Below are 17,989 nucleotides of genomic sequence, written 5' to 3'. Positions count from 1 at the left end.
GTAACGTGGTTATGTCCTTCGGGCTATAAAAACAAGGAAGTAGTTTTCTAACTTCAGTGACAAAATAGCTCAAAGCTGTTTATTCCGGGGATAGAGGGAGTAGTCAATCTAGACTTGTCCCAGTTAAAGTTGGGAACGGGGCCACAATTAGCGATAAGGAAAGAGTTAGATTGGCTGAACATTTGAGAATATGCTAGACCGGGATAGAGTTAAAGGAAAAGATATAGAGGAAATAAAAATTTTTTTGACACCTTGGATGTGAAGGAAGATTTATTTTGTGAGGAAGAATTAGTGACAGTTTTATAAGGATTAAAAAATAATAAAGCCCCATGTGCTGTTTGTGGGGTAAATGTGTTTCTTAAATACGGTGGCTTTGAGGTTAGAAGTAAGTAACTGAAGATTATGAATGTGATTTTTGAAAAAGGAGAAGTACCTTGCGATTTTTGGAAAACCCTGATTAAACCCCTCTATATGAAAGGTGATAAGAGTGAGTGTGGTAATTATATAGGCATTAGCCTGGTATCTATAGGTAGCTAATTACTTCGTATGATGATACTTTAGACTTCGGGACACTGTAGAGAAGAACAGTTTAAGAGAAGAACAGTGCGTTTTAAGAAGGGTAGAGGATGTATTGACCAAATTTTCGCTCTTAGGTTAAAAATTCGGACGTGTCACAGTTATCAAGCACCTTTAGTCCTCAGTTTGATAGATTATAAGTAATCGTTCAATTCAGCTGATGGAAGAGCTGTAGCAAAGGTCTTATCCTTATATGGTATACAAGACAAATTCATGTGCGAGAATAACACTGCTGCGGGTAAGATAGAAACTGAGGCTAGTAGTTGGTTTTGCATTGAATCAGGAGTTTTGCAGGGTTGAGTTCTATCCACGTTTATGTGGATCATTTTGATGGGCGTTGTCTTAAGGAGCACAGGCAAGGCAATTGGAGAAAACTGAACTAAATGGGGAAGAAAAACTTTCCTGAACTTAGATTATGTTAATCATTTAAGTATCCTAGATAAAAGTATGAGCAAAACTACTACTACTACTGCTAACATCTCACAGTATCACCAAGCAACCTGAGGCCAATGCAGCTACACACGCTCCTCCTCCATCCCAATCTATCTAAAGCTCCCTTTTTACACCCTCCCAGGAAGTTCTTATTTCCTTTAACTCTTTCTTTATGACATCCTCCGACCCTAACCGCGGACGACCTGCTTTCCGTTCAGCCCGAGACGGTTGGCCGAAAAGAACAATCTTTGGCAATCCGTCATCCTTCAAAACGTGCCCTAGCCATCTCAACCTTTCCCTCATTTTAGCCCTAGAAAGCAGAATTAAACCACACTTTTCGTACAGCCTACTGTTTAAAGACATGCCGATTCATGACGTTGTGAACTTGCTTAGAAAATCTAAATCTAAAGTAGAAAATAAGCGATACTTCAGCCCACAAGTTCTTAGCCAACATAGTCGGACTGAAAAAAAAAATGAATATAGGGAGCATCTGTTTGAATTTGCCCTTATGAACGACACTGTAACAGGTAGATCTCTGATACCTCACAGAGATATATACAAGTACTCAGGAGCGCCTCCAGATGGAATGAACAAAAGCCAGATTGATCTCTGCCTAATGAGTAGGTAGTGGTGATCAAGAGTAGAAGATGTTCAGGCCTACAGAGGAGCTGGTGGATAAGATCATACGTACTTACTTACTTACTTAAAACAAGACGCCCTGTATTAATCCCAACTCGGCACCAAGAAACCGATGTAACAGGTTTTGACAAAGTGATCTGTCCTCTATATGCGGTCAATAGATTTGAAGCTACGACTTGACCTGCTCGTATACATATTACTAGAAACTGCCTAGTGGTTCGACATTCTCTTTACGCTGTAACTTGATCTGGCCTCCCAGTTTTTTCTTCCAAGGGGAGGGAGGCACTGCAGTAAGGACATGGCATGTTAGGGTCTCCTCTGGGCGTCACATTAGATGGCCAAGCCGCTTGAGGCTTCTTTTTTAACTCATGCTGATAATCATGAGCTTTTGTCCACACAGCCTCATGAGCAGGTGATTGCTGATTTGTTGCGAGTGTCTGATGTTGCGAATAGCTCTTGGACATTTTTGATGCAAAACTTCTAGTTGTCGTCCTTCTTCTGCCTCTAGTGGCAGAAGAAGCCATATTGTATTATGGGAGACCTATAGTAATAGTCTCGCAGCTGTATATTTTTATGGAACGTACACATGGCTAGTATATTACGAGTTTTGTTCTGGGCTCAGTTTCCCGTTTTGACCGCAGCGGTCTGTGCAGCTGCCAAAAGGCAAACCACTATTTGCTGATTCTACCTTTTACCTAGTTTGATACTTCACCCTAAGCACTCATAAGTGATCCCAGATATTTGAACTCTTCAACTCTGTCAATAGGACCTCTATTAAGATATATAAAAGAGTAGGTATCGTTTTCAGTTGATAGGTATTTAGTTGTCAGGATGGTGATTGCGAGACCTGCTATATCTTCAGGTGTCCCACTCATTTTATTATTCCTTCCGCTTTTGAAGCTTAGTCAGATAGGAGAGTACCATCATCAGCATTTTTGAGGTCAGCAACGCTTTCTTCGGCTGAAAAGGCCATACTATCTTCTTCGTTCAATGCTCTCTTCATAATTCAATCTACTATGAAATTAATAAGAATTGGGGACGCTGGACACCTTTGACGAACACTGATAGCAATTGATAATCCGCTATCGCGGTATGATAGCAAAACTTTGTCTAAAGTTGAAGATGATACATGCAACAAAAGGAAAGTTCCCTACTATGTTTTGCCTCTCACGAATTCCAAGACAGGACATTAAACTAAGCATTTACAATAGAATTATGCAGCAGCTTTGAAGCCCTCTTCGTACCAGAGGAAGATGAACGTGAGGAGCTATCGAAATCAATGGAGGACTGCTACCACGAAACGCCTAAATTGACCTTAGGCTTACATAGGAGCTCACCAGACCAGTGGCTGCTGGAACAAATATGGCATTTAATAGAAGAAAGAAAAATATAAGAGCGTCAGTCCTCCAAAAATAGTTCCTTGATCGTTTTTTTTTTTAAATCAGCAATCAAGATTTGAAAAAAAACTATCCGGTTAAAATACATGGAAGGTATCATCGATAACACAAGCTTGACAGCAAAACAAGTGTGTACCAGAGTAGAACTAGCAAATAGAGCCTTCAACAAGCTGCATCATGTGTGGAGGTCTCAGAAGCTTTCTCTGTGCCGAAAACTACGGCTTTGTAACAGTAATATTATGCCAATACTACTTTGTGTTGCTGGAACATGGTACCTAAATTAAGAACGAGAGAGGAGAGTCCTCCCTTTTTCGAACTTTTGCCTCCACAAAACATTAAATATCAACTGGTCACAAAAGATGAGAAACCATTCCATTCGTGAAATGACACGACGACCTCTAGGCACCAACATAATTAGAGTTTGGCATTGGAGATATTTGAGAAACTTCCGTCGTATGGGCGGCCACAGACTCCTAAAAAACGCTTTACATTAACAACCACCAGAAAGTAGTAGCCGCGGAAGAACCTGAAAAATGTCTTGCTGAACCTACCAGAGGGATCTACGCAACCTGTACGCTTCCATTTTACCAGAATGAGAGGACATCACTTGAGTAGCAAACCTGAAGGATAATTGGTAAGGTAAGAGTCCCAAAACCTTACCCATGGACCAATTTTGGTTTGAATGCAATTCATTCAATATTAATTTTCCAAATGGTAAACAAAATGAATAAATGGCTTCTATTTATAAATGAAAAAATATGGTCGGGATAGTTTTTACCTCTTGCTATACATTTGAACTACATATTTCACGACCGTGCACAAAAAAGCAGCAAAAACAAAAGTATTAATCAAACTCTTAAGTAGACCCTTAAAACTCTCATCCCTTAAAACTAAAAGCCTTAACACCCTCCAATAATAGTGAAGACCAAGACCAAGTAGACAAAGACAAGAAGACAAAGACCAAGTAATAGTGAAGTGCCTCCTTTAAACTAATTAAAACAACATAAATAAATTACGGCTTCTACGTTTATATCCTTACAACCTACAAAATAATCTCTATGGAGAGAAAACCTCTCTTGGGAATCTCCCTCGACCATCTCTATGTTCACGTCATTTCAGATCCCCGTAATCAGCGCTAGAGTGGAGGAGAAAACTTTCCAGTATTACCGAATTGATAACCTTGTCTATACTCGACAAACTGGCTCAATCTTAAGAGCGGTACTTTCAGGTATTTTGTCTCATAGAAAATATCTCAACAACATAGTAGCATCGCCCTACTACAGAAGATCGTATTACTTGCCAAACCTATAACCTAAGCGAGAAAATATAGGCATTTTAAAAGGGTGAGAAATTTACTATTCGTTTGCTCTAGGTACAAAGCAAAGTATAAACACATACAACAAGTACTGACAAAACCTATCCTCTCCACACAAAAAAAGTGACCCTTTGTCCGCGTCTCCGGAGACGATTCCATACCTATGCGAACCTGGCGAGTAAATCACAAGTTCCGTAGGTGATTATACTTGTTCCGTAAAAGCTGTATTAAATTTATTTTATTGGCTCGGAGTGATTAAGTAGTACAACATTTACCCTCTAGAGACGCTGAGGTACGCGGGGTCACTTTTGGAGAGTTTTGTCAGTACTTGGTCAGTATGTGTTTATACTTTGGTACAAAGCAAGAACTGATTAATTGGCTTAAAAAAGGACACAACAACAAGATATCCACTGTGTGAGGTGGATCCTTTTCAAAGTTCTGACTCATGGCAGATGACAAAAATCAACGGCTCTCAAAATCAAGTTAGGGAGGGCCCCCGATATCTTTTAGAACCTTTTGTTTCGTAGATCATCGCCAGCCTGTATTTTAGGATATTTAACTAATTAGCGAATCTTTCCCATAGACATCCAGGAAATATTAGTTTTAAACCAATTAAAATTTAACCACATTAAACCAATGTGGTTTAAGAAATTATCTTAGAAAATGTTTAATTAATAGCTAGGGCTAGGGGCGAAACAATGAATTTAGATGAATTTGGAGAAGAAACAATGGATAGATATATAGATGTGATGTTAATGCACTTTTATGCTTACTTTTATAACGGTTAATGTGATGTTAATTTGCATTTATGCATATCATGAATCTTTCAGTGTATGTCCTTTTCTTTTCTTTTTGTGTCTTACTCCACTGTTTTTTCTCTTGAGTGGGTAATAAATGAGTGATTGATTGATTGATTGAGAAATTTTTGCAACAAAATCCACGTTGGGTCACGGCAAAAAAAAATACAAATAACACAAAATAATACCACATGATACTAACACACATAACAGGGTATATAATAATAACAATAAAAGCATAACAATTGGAAAAAAACATAATAAGACGAATAATATCATAAAACTAACATAATTACACAAAATATGGCAGACATGATCAATATATTTTAAATGCTTTAAAGCTACATGAATCATGGCTACAAAAAGAAAAAAAATTGCTTCAAGCACACCATATAAAATAACTTTCAACATTATTCTCTTGTCCCACCTATCGTCCATCCTCCAGCAATCTCCCTCTGTGCGGCATGGCTACACGTGCGTACCTCCCAACATTCTTGATATCCACTTTATACTTACTTTTTAAAGTTCCGACCATCCAATCCTTCCCATTTACTCCAATTCCAAGAGTTTCTACATAAAGTGCAGAAAGTCATCATTTTCTCCACACATCGGGCAAAAATACGAACCCTTCCGCGGCCTAAACCTCCCCAAATAGTTCCTTCTTTCACCGAAAGCATAAAATTGCCCCTTATTGAAATGACCCACCTTATATCCTTCCCCTGAAGTCCCACTTTAAAACAATATTCCTCCCCTCATGCCTCCTTGAACTCCACGTAAACACGTAGAGATGATGCCGTGGTCCGACCAGCCTGCTATAACTGGATCTCCTGCTCATGCAGTACAATCATTCTCTCTCTTGCCACGGATCCTACTTCTCCTCATATGCCTACCTCCCGATTTCAAATTCCTGACATCCCGCAACTATTCAATATTTTCCTTATTTGATTTGGCCATGAATTTTTCCTATTATCATTTATCATTTCTCTATATGCTACCGTAACTAGTCTATCTTCAGGCAATGATGTTGTTCTTTCCCAAAACTTAACGATGCATACTAGTCTCTTATTTCTAAGAGTATATAGGCCTAAATCTCCTCTTACTACTAGACTTTTAAACCTATCATTTAAACCTAACGGTCCCTTAAAGTACCTAAGGTGAATCCTTTCTAACTCCATTCCTGACTCACACCCCCACAATTCTGATCCACAATGTACTACTGAAATCAACCTTCCCTACAAAATTATATTCTGCAGCTTAATATCTTAAGAGATATCTAGCTGCCGAATAACTCTTTCATAGTATCTCTAAGGAAAATTCCCATTAGCCTATTCCCTTTAATTACCACTTCCTCTATATGCCTCTTCTATTAGCTATTAACTTAATTCCTAAATAATTAAATTCTTCAACTATTTTTATTTCCTCCCTGCTATAGCTAAATCTTAGCCCCCCTATTTTCTCGCTAATCCTAAACATCACAACTACCGACTTATCTATATTCAATGCTAACCGCTTTTCCTTAAAATACTTTGAAGCTAAGTCTAGGAGTTTTTGAAGATTTTCCTTACTATCCGCCAGTAGCGCTATGTCATCTGCGAATCAAACAGTTCGTGGTAACGAACTGTAAGTAAGGAGCGATCCGGCTCAATAGTAACCGAAACTCTGAAAAACGGAATTACAGCGCTTACCATCAGCTTCAAGCTGCTGTAACTTTTATTCACTGATGTGTCCATTCGCTCAGACAATATTCCCAGATCCGCGATGATCGATGATACATGTTGAGCTATTGGGTCAATCTTTTTTATGTGTAAGCTCATTTCGTTAATCGTTGCTAGTATATCTGACAAGGTCTGGGTTTAATTCTCTGTCATTATTCCTTTCCTACTATAAAATTATTTTAACAAAGAAAGGTAATTAACTTTCTGAGGGCAGCCCCACGTACTTTTTTCCACCGTACTAGGACGTCCCACTCATCTACTATCTAATCCAATTTTTAACTAGCCAAATCTGTGTTATACAAGCTGTCAAATGTCAGTCAAAATGTTAACTCATTCACTGCTATCTGCCAAACATAGCTTATTCCACTTATGATAGAATCAGATCAAACAGTTCGTGGTAACGAACTGTAAGTAAGGAGCAACCCGGCTCAATAGTAACCGAAACTCTAAAAACCGGAATTATGATATCCATAGATACATCAATAGAATCAGATTTTTATGCTGATTTCAAATATGTAAGTTTCATTAAGTTTAGTTTTACCCATCAAAAGTTACGCGCCTGAGAAAATTTGCCTCATTTTCCAAAAAAGTGAAAACACCCCCAAAAAGTCATAGAACTTTAATGAAAATCACACCATCGGATTGAGCGTATCAGAAAACCCTACTGCGGAAGTTTCAAGCTCCTATCTGCAAAAATGTGGAATGTTGTATTTTTTGTCAGAAGAAAGATCACGGATACGTGTTTATTTATTTTTGTTTTATTTCCCCAGGGTTGATCGTATGGATTTAGTAGTCCTAGAGTATCGTAAGAGGGCTAATCTGCACGGACATTAAAAGTTCTAGAACCCTTTTTAAGTGACCAAAAAAATTGCAGGGCAACTTGACCCCCTCCCACGCTCATTTTTTCCCGAAGCAACCCAACCGAAATTTTGGGATATCCATTTGGTTCAGTATAGTCGAAAATCTAATAAATATATCTTTGAGGATGACGTAATCCCCCACGGTTCCCGGGTAAAAGGCTGGAAGTTATGAACTTTGCTCATTGTTTTACATATAGTATTGGTTAATGGGAAGTATAAAGCCGTTTCAGGAGGGATTTTTTTTCTGATGGGGGGGGGGGTGTTGGAGGAGGGGGTTACGGGGGAGGATCCATCCATGGAGGATTTTTCCTTGGGGGAAGGGACAGTTCTATGAAGGGGGCGCCGGATTTCCCAGCATTATTTAAAAAACGATCAGAAAAAAAAACTAGTAGTATTTTTTTAGTAGTTTCAAAAAAGCTATCTATTCTAATTAACCGGCCTTTGCGATTCAGGGGCTTATAATTCGAACGAAATTCGAACTTTAGCGTAAAGAGTAAGGTACCAACTAGGGGGCAAACTGCCTTATATACGTAATAAAACATACGAATATAGAAGTTCGCTACGTAAGTTAATTCGTAAGTTACGTCAGAACAAAATTTCAAGAAAGCCATTTACCCAAAAAAGTAAAATTAATTTGCAAATTTCGCCTTAATTATTGAATTACGATGCGCCAAAATCAAACCCTGTAATGATCTAACAACGTTCAGAAACTAAATAAAAAAAACAAGTTTTTTTTAACTAAAAATATAGGGTGACAATAGAACCTAAAACGAACATAAATTATTCCGTATATTAAAGGGAATGTCCCCTCCTAAATCCCTCGCTCTTTACGCTAAAGTTTGAATCTGTCACACAACTTTATTTTTTTAAACAATAAAAAACTTTAGCGTAAAGAGCGAGGTATTGAGGAGGGAACAGCCCCTTTCATATACGGAATAATTTATGTTCGTTTTAAGTTTTAATGTCGCTCCTTACTTTCAGTTAAAAAAAACTTGTTTTTTTTATATTTAATATTGCACAAAGTCAGTATAACAAAAAACTGGTTTTTCAACATGTAATCCTCTCAGCATACAAGAGGTGTTCACCAAATGAATGCCTATATTGAACTTATGAGAAAGGCATTTAACTGATGATTAGGGCCAGGGAACCAACACCTTCTCCCTCAGATAAATGACAACCACAATGGTCAGATCCTCACATGGTAAATAAACAACAATAGCGAAAAACACACACACACACACAAGAAAATCTCAATTAAACTTTCCTACCATCCATCTCTAGTCAATGTCCATACAGCTGCTCCCATCAGCTTGGCTCAGAATCAATTGCCATCCAACGTGTCTCTTGAGCGACCGGAGTCACTGGTTGTGCGGTTAACTCAACCAGGTTTGGGATTTTGAAGAGCGGAATCCGCGAGATTAGCCGGAAATAATCGCGCTTAAGTAGTTATGTATTACTGGGGCCTTGCCTGAAGGGGAGGAGGATTCCTTTACTCACCAGACCAATGGGAAAACCAAAAAATATGAAAAAAACCATATCTCGGGTTCTGGGTCATTACTTATCAGGCATTTGTAACACGATTAAATAAGAAAATTACCTCTCTCGTACTTACATTTGAGAGAACTAAAATTGGGTTTTGGAATATGGTATGATACTAGGCGTCAAGGGAAGCTGGCTCAATTAGCCTCTGAACCCCCAACTCTGGAAACAAATCCGTTCTTGAATTAAAACAAGACTGGCCCATTGGCATAGTTTAAATTACTCGAGGCAAAAATATACAAAGGTTCATGGTATAGATTAAGTTTTACTACAGTCTTGTAAAAATATTATGTGAAGTATTCTGGGAATTTTTTAGATATCAAAATGATAACTTTTTGTTGCAGAAAACAGCAAGTCTTCTTAAGCGATATGGATGAAATTTAAGCAACTAGTTTTCTGTTTCAGGCAAGAAAGAAATATTCTTGCCTTATTTTGGCAATAATTCAAGTGTCTAATTCGATACTTTGACAAGACTAAAAAATGTATTTGTATAACTAAGTGTTCATGAATACAAAAAAAGAAACAAAACCTTTCTTTCAGTTTTTTGATCTTCTATAAAAGGTAAGTAGTTTAATGTGCTAGATTTTAAATTTTGAGAACTGCATAGCAATAGCCTTAAATCTATTCGTTCTAAAAAGAATATTCGTCATAACAAAATCTCTGTTCCTGACCTTTTCCATCAGTTTATTAGTATCTATCTATATTTTTCAGAGATTCTATGGATTTTGACAAGAGCTAGAAACCCTTCACAAAGCATTGTAGATGTCGCTTACGAAGCCATTGACGCTAGAGGATTGAATCGAGATAAACTTGGATTTACAGATCAAACAAACTGCTCTCTTTGACAAATGCGGCAAGAGAACCCAACAAGAATGAACTTTAATTCATAAACACAGTAAACTGCTATTTCATTTTAGAAATCATGGATCCATGTAAAACAAAACAAAAAATCAAAGCAAATTAATTTATTTCTATTTATTAAAATAAAACGCTCGCAATATGCCTTAATACCCATGGCTGTTCGTTTATATTTTTTAGAATAGACGCAGGTCTCATAGAAACTGGTGTAGCTGTCACGATCAGTGTAAATAATTGGGCATTGTTCACATTTACCAGGCAATTTAAAAAATGCCCAAATGGATGTATAAAAATAATAATTTATATAGAAAATATTATATTACCGAAACAATAATAATGCTGCAGGAAATTGATTAAGCAATTTGAGGAAATTTCCATCCAGATTTCAAAATTGTTATTCAAATTTTGCATCCACAGATTTGGCATGTACTTACATATCCCACACATAGAAATGTCAAATCCTAGAGTTTCTATTTTCTAGAGCTGTTTATACTGCGGGGACATCTAGAGCTACATAGCTTCTTTTCTTTACGGCACTTATGACTTATTTACAACCACAGCGACTACAGTCTTTGGTGACCATCTTTTTACAACCATCTTTGGTGACATTCGTACATATTACTTTAGCGTCACTGACTTGGGGCACTGATTTGGGAATTTCTTCGGCAAAGATCTTTAAATGAATAAAGAATAAATGCCTCATTCTGTGTCTATGTTTTGGTCAATTTGGTTATTCAGGGCAGTTTTCATTATATTTTGTTATTATTAAAAGTTACCGTAAAATTAGAGCACTTAACAATTTTTTGCTTGTCTACAACAAACTAGAATAATTTGTTACATTGTCCCGTCATTCAAAACACTGCTATTATTTTTATATACATTGCAGAGTTTCAGAAACTTATATCGCAGGGATAGGAATCATGAAATTAGGTGATATAGAATTTATTTTCTCAAGCCGAAGGATAGGGTGTATAGGCAGGGAGCAGCGCTCAAAATGAATAAGGAAGCTTTTAAGTCTTGTTGGTTTGGGAAGGTATCAACTATATAATTCTAGCTGCTCATTTTATGACTAAAAAGCGCAAGGTATCAATCATAGTAGTAAATGCCATTGTAGAACCGACTGATGGATATGACAGTGACTCAGATAAATCTTACTTACAGCTAGAGGAACAAATAAAGACGACCCCAGGTAGAAGTATGGTATATTTTTTAGGGGATTTCATCAACCAGGTTTGTAGAAATAAGGATAAATCGTAACCCAGCCTAAATAAATCTGGTGTAGGGAAATATCAACGGTTATAGGCTGCTGCAATTTTGTAGGCTTAACAATTTAGTTATAACCAAAACAGTACTTGGTCCTAAAATAACCCATAAGTTAACAAGAAGCTCACATGGTGGTAAGATGGCTAACCTTATTGATGATATTATTTTAAATCGAAGGCAGGGAGAATCAATAGAAGATACTTGGGCCTATAGGACTTCTGATATTGCAGTGTATATCGTACAGCATTGTGTAGAGTTAATCTAAATATGGAATTGAGGAAGGAAATCAGGAGAGTCCAGAATGAGAAATTGAGAGAAACTTTCCAGGAACAGTTGGACATGAAATTGAAGAGTGTAAAATTCGACAACATAGAAGATGGACGGAATAATTTTAGGAATAGTAGCAGATAACGTCTCAGGAAGGAAAGTTCAAAAAGTTAAAACGTAGCTAAAATATTTGTGAAAATGCTTTTAGCTTGAAAGAAAAGAGTAAGGTTTTGTAGAAAAAGTATTTGAGTGATACATCATATGAAAATAAAAGTAACGCGAGGAAAGTAGGAAAGCATTAAAATACGAATTAAGAAGATTTAAAATTGAGGAAACGGATTAAATTGCCGAAGAGCTTCGTTTCTGTGGGAAGCAAATTACTCATTATGATGATACTTTTGAGACTGAGAGATGGTGTTGACAAAATTTTAAAAGAAGAACAGTGTGGTTTTAATGTGTTACAATGTAGTGACGTTATATAAGGTTTTAAAAGAAAGTGTTGTCGTAAAAACTTCAAAAAGGGCTATTGTCCTTTTTAACATTTGAAAGTAATCGGAGGGAGAATCATCCCCACACCATGCCCATCATTTCCCCAAACATTTCCGATCAGCATTTGATGCGGCGATTTTGTTCATGGTAGTTGAAAGGTCCGGAAATTATGTCTTTGAGAATGATAACCCTTCCCCCATAGCCCTCAAGACAAGGGTCGTTAGTTATGCCCTTGGGGCATATAAGGCTTTTATAGAATTTTTTTTTTGAGTTAAGTGCAAATTATATTAAGTATATTTATGCAAATTATATTAATATATGCATCTGGTGTCATTTTCATGTAAAGTGTGTTTCCGAAATTATGGCTCTAAACAAATTTTCTCAATTTCACCATCTAGATCGTTTTTTTTTTTGCAGGCCAGAAAATTCCGAGAGTGCCAATTAAGGAAAAACAAAAAACAAATGGAACCGTTTTCACAGTTGCTCATCTAAACAGAGCATATATATATATATATATATATATATATATATATATATATATATATATATATATATATATATATATATATATATATAAATATATATATATATATATATATATATATATATATATATATATATATATATATATATATATATATATATATATATATATATATATATATATATATATATATATATATATATATATATATATATATATATATATATATATATATATATATATACTCTCTTTAAAAGAGCAACTGTGAAAACGGTTCCATTTTTTTAATTGGTTTTCTCAGAATTTTCTGGCCTGAAAAAAAAAAATCTGGGTAGTATATGAAATTGAGAAAATTTGTTTAGAGCTATAATTTCGGAAACATACTTTTCATGAAAAGGACACCAAATCCATTTATTTATTTAAAGGACAACAACATAAAGATAAATGAACGATCTCGAACCATCCCATGAACGATCTCATCGATCTTCTAATCGATGAACGAATCGAAACAAACAAAGCAAAAGGCCTGGAAAATATATCAGAGGTAATAATGAACAAAAATGAACAACGAAATCTTCAGTTGGAAAACAAACGACAACAATGGTTACATCGAATCGTAAGAAAAAATTGTTGTTAACCAATAACAGGAAGAAGGAATTTAATTCACGCCAAAGTTTCTTAATTCTATTGGCATTGTTGATTTGACATCTCATGACTTAAAACTAAAGAATAAAGCGATGGTTATGCTAATGCGTAATTATTAAGTCAAGTACATACAAGCCTACCGCGTGCCGATTACTGGAGCCCCGATGCAAATTGAAACTAGTTTATTCAAACGCCAAGGAAATGTGATTACAAAATCTGGGGGTAAATTGCCTTCACCACTATATGACCTTGTTCAAACAGTTCGTGGTAACGAACTGTATAGTAAGAGCGACTCGTCTCAATAGTAACCGAAATTCTAATAACGGTATTTTGATATCATTAGATACATCAAAAGGATAGGATTTATGTGCTGATTTCAAAGGTAAAAGTTTCATCAAGTTTAGTTTTACCCATCAAAAGTTACAAGCCTGAGAGTATTTGCCTTCGAAAAAGAGGAAAACACCCCCTAAGTGTCATAGAATCTTAATGAAAATCATACCATCAAATTCAGCCTATCTAAAAACCTTACTGTAGAGTTTTCAAGCTCATATTTGCGAAAATGTGGAATTTTGTATTTTTTTCCAAAAGAAAGATCACGGATGCGTGTTTATTTTTTTCTTTGTTTTTTTCCCTCAGGGGTGATCGTATCAACACAGTGGTCCTGGAATGTCGAAAGCGGGCTTATTTGAACAGAAATTAAAAGCCCTGGTGCCTTTTTAATTAAAAAAACAAAAAATTTTTAAATAGAATCACTTTTTACAAAGAAAACTGCATTTTTGATGTCTTTTCATACTACAGTCTTTTCAAAGATATTTGATTTTTAAAGCAATCTGGGTTGCAGCGGTAGCTAGCAACCTAGTAAGAGACGATCACGTCCAATGTTAAGAAATATAAGAATCCATAGCTCCTAAAAAAGGTGTCAGATCAAAACAAAAAGTACACCATTAGAACCGCCTTGTCCGAAACCCCTGTATAGGAAGCCTTCTGTCATTTGGCTTGAACAGCAAGGGAAATATATTGGCTTGAAAATCAAGAAAATTGACTTTAACCACGTTATTCTCCACAAACACGTTATTCTCCACAAACGGAATATTTTTTTCTTCCTTTATTTTTCTTTCTTTTCTACAGATAGCTTGGCACTGGAACATCGTAGAAAGTTGTTCGATGGCTCATTTTAAAGGAAATAAATTGGGTTAGAAATCTTTTGTAACTAAAATACATTATATCTAAGAGAGAATAAATTTTTCTGCTAAAATTGCATTTTGATGTCTTTTCATACTGCGGTCTTTTCAAAGATATTTGATTTTTGTACATATATATAATAAAGAACGACCTCTTGCCTATACTAAATTTTATACGCCACTTAATTATAGTATAGGTTAGTAATTCCACAGATAGCTTGGCATTACAGTAAAGAACGAACCTTAGCCCATAGTAACAGAAACAAGATTTTATAATAAAGAACGACCTCCTGCCTATACTAAATTTTATACGCCACTTAATTATAGTATAGGTTAGTAATTCAACAGATAGAATGGCACTGAAACATCGTAGAGAGTTGTTCAATGGCTCATTTTAAATGAAATTAATGGGGATAAAAACCTTTTTTAATTTACACAAAGGACCGATATAGCTCATTATAAATGGTGTTTGCCAATTATTGCATTAAAAGACGATCATTGGAACAAATGATTATTTCATACATTGGACTTAGTTAGCTACTTGATCGTTCGCAGTTCGTCTCCTACTATTTCAAAGAAGAAAAGCCGTAGGCTTTTTCCTGTTTGTAATATTTTCCAGTTTAATATCAGGGTTTCAGCGGTATTACATAAAGGACCGATATAGTTCATCATAAATGGCTACATTGAAAGACGATCATTGGAGTAACAAAGCATTGCAAACATTGAACTTAGTTCGCTACTTGATTTTTTGAGGTTCATCTCTTACTCAATTCTCCGGGAATCAATTTTTCCGCATTGCAGCGGTAGCTAGCAACCTAGTAAGAGACGATCAAGTCCAATGTTAAGAAATATAAAAACCCATAACTCCTGATAAATGATTCAGATTAAAACAAGAAGTACACTATAAGACAGCCTTTTCGAAAACTTCTATATAGCAAACTTACCGCAAACTTAAACTTTAACCTAGTAAGAGAGGATCACGTCCAATGTTAAGAAATATAAAATTTATAATAAAGAAAGACCTCTTGCCTATACTAAATTTTATACGCCACTTATTTATAGTATAAGTTAGTGGTTCCACAGATAGCTTGGCATTGGAACATTGTAGAGAGCTGTTCAATAGCTCATTTTAAAGGAAATTAATGGGGTTAAGAACTTTTTGTAATTAAAACAAATTATTTTAAAAATAGAATCATTTTTTTTACGAAAAACTGCATATTTCATATTAAAGATTGATCAATAACGTCATTAAATTAAAGAATGACATTATATGTATGATGATGCAATATACACTTATCTTTGACAAGTTAATACTAGAGAAGCATCTTTTGAAAACGTTTTTTCGGGGTTGCAGCGGTAGCTAGCAACCTAGTAAGAGATTATATAAAGGATCAGTCTAGTAGATCATAAAAAGGGATTACATAAGTTTCATCGGTATCAAGGCTTTGAGGATGGCTGAAACCTAGTAAAGAAAAAAACATGGCACGTATCGGAATTAGTTAGTTTTCTGATTCTCTGAAATTCGTCTCTTACTATTCGAAATAAGAAAAAGCCTTACCTCACGTGGTAAAGAGCAAAAAGAAACTAGTAATGTTAGGAAATATAATAGCCCATAGCTCCTAAAAATAGAGTCAGATCAAAACAAAAAGTACACCATTAGAACCACCTTGTCTGAAAACCCTATATAGGAAACTTTCTGTCCCTTGGCTTGAACAGCAAGGGAAATATATTGGCTTGAAAATAAAGAAAAATGGCAGCTACTATAACATTCTGCCTAAATGGTATTTTGTTTTCTTTTCCGCCGATAGCTTGGCACTGGAACATCGTAGAGAGTTGTTCAATGGTTCATTTTAAAGGAAATTAATTGGGTTAAAAATCTTTTGAAACTAAAATAAATTATTTCTAAAAGAGAATAAATTTGTCCACTAAAAACTGCATTTTGATGTCTTTTCATACTGCAGCCTTTTCAAAGATATTTGATTTTTGTACATAAATGATAATCGTGTACCAGCGGTAAGATATGAACCCTCGCCTCCGAAGAGACTGGTGGCTAATACCAGCGACTTGGATCACTCGACCGCGCTGCCTCTCATAACTATATATGTGAATCCTGGTTACAGCAGTAGCTACCAACCTAGTAAGAGACGATCCCGTCCAATGTTAAGAAATATAAAAACCCAGAACTCCTAAAACTAGAGTCAGATCAAAACAAAAGTACATCATTAGAACCACCTTGTCTGAAACCCTACTAGATAAAACTTTGATAAAATAGAACACGCTATACACTGTGCTAAGAAGGCTTTCAAGGGCCGAATTAAACGGTTTGTGGTAAAAAACTGTATAGTAGTATAGTGGTAGAAGCTACTCGTCTCAATAGTAACCAAAACTCTAAAAAATGGAGTGTTAATATCAATAGATACATCAAAAGAATTAAATTCTTATACTGATTTTAAATATTTAAGTTTTATCAAGTTTATTATTATGATAAAGAACGACTTCTTGCCCATATTAAATTTTATAGGCCACTTAAGTATAATATAGGTTACTAAAGTTTACATAAAAGGGCCAATAAAGTTCATCATATAAGTTACATTAAAGGATGACCTTTAGCCCATAGTAATTGAATATAATATAGAAGGAACTTGCATCTTTATTGCATAATAAAAGAATAGACAAAACCCAATGGTGTCGTATGATATAAAATCTATAGTAAGTCAGTATAAAGGATTGAACATAGGTGGTACCAAACTGTTTTTGTTTTATTATTTTTTTGTCGTTTCTGTTTTGATTTTGGGTGGTATCTTGTCGTTACCGTTAGTAAGTTGAATGTTACATTAAAGAACGAACTGTAGTTCGTGGTAACTGAAGTTTTATAGGGAATATATTAAAGAATTAATATAATCAAACAGTTCGTGGTGATGAGCTGTATTGTAAGAGCGACTGGTCTCAATAGTAACCGAAACTCGAATAAACGGAATTTTGATATCAATAGATACATCAAAAGAATTGTATTTTTATGCTGATTTTCAATATATATAAGTTTCATCAAGTTTACTTTTACCTATCAAAAGCTAAGTGCCTGGGAAAATTTGCCCTATTTTTGAAAAAAGAGAGAAACAGCCCCCAAAAGTCACAGAATCTTAATGAAAATCACATCATCAGTTTCAGCATACCAGAATACCTTAGTGTACAGGTTTCAAGCTCCTATCTGCAAATATTTGGAATTTGGTACTTTTGCCAGAAGAAAGATCACAGCTGCGTGTTTTTTTTCTTCCCAATTAAAGTAAAGAACAAACTTCCAGCCCATAGTAACTAAAATATGATTATAATTTCGTGTTAAAGATTGATCAATGATGTCATAATCGTAGGTTGTAGCCATGTTGTCTCTTACTATTCAAATCAAGACAAGGCAATAGGCTTATTTCTTCTTTGTAATACAGTCCGGGTTGCAGCGGTAGCTAGCAACCTAGTAACAGACGATCACGTCCAATCTTAAGAAATATAAAAACCCATAACTCCTAAAACAGTAGTC

General features: G+C 35.4%; 1 protein-coding gene across 1 annotated transcript in view; it reads left to right on the top strand.

Moving 5' to 3' along the window:
- Positions 1-10,286, top strand: part of LOC148941387 (apolipoprotein D-like) — a 56,479-nt gene extending 46,193 nt beyond the window's left edge. The window contains exon 5 of the mRNA XM_089104263.1: positions 9,982-10,286. Within this exon, the coding sequence (XP_088960389.1) occupies positions 9,982-10,115 (134 nt within the window). The 3' untranslated portion in view covers positions 10,116-10,286. The remainder of the gene's footprint in view (positions 1-9,981) is intronic.
- The last annotated feature ends 7,703 nt before the right edge of the window (positions 10,287-17,989 follow it).

The sequence above is a fragment of the Artemia sp. Qi Xiang Cuo genome, chromosome 18, assembly GCF_049724085.1.
Source record: "Artemia sp. Qi Xiang Cuo chromosome 18, ASM4972408v1, whole genome shotgun sequence".
NCBI lineage: Eukaryota > Metazoa > Arthropoda > Branchiopoda > Anostraca > Artemiidae > Artemia > Artemia sp. Qi Xiang Cuo.
Note: the sequence above shows the minus strand (reverse complement) of the source record. Positions and strands in the feature narration are given on the sequence as shown.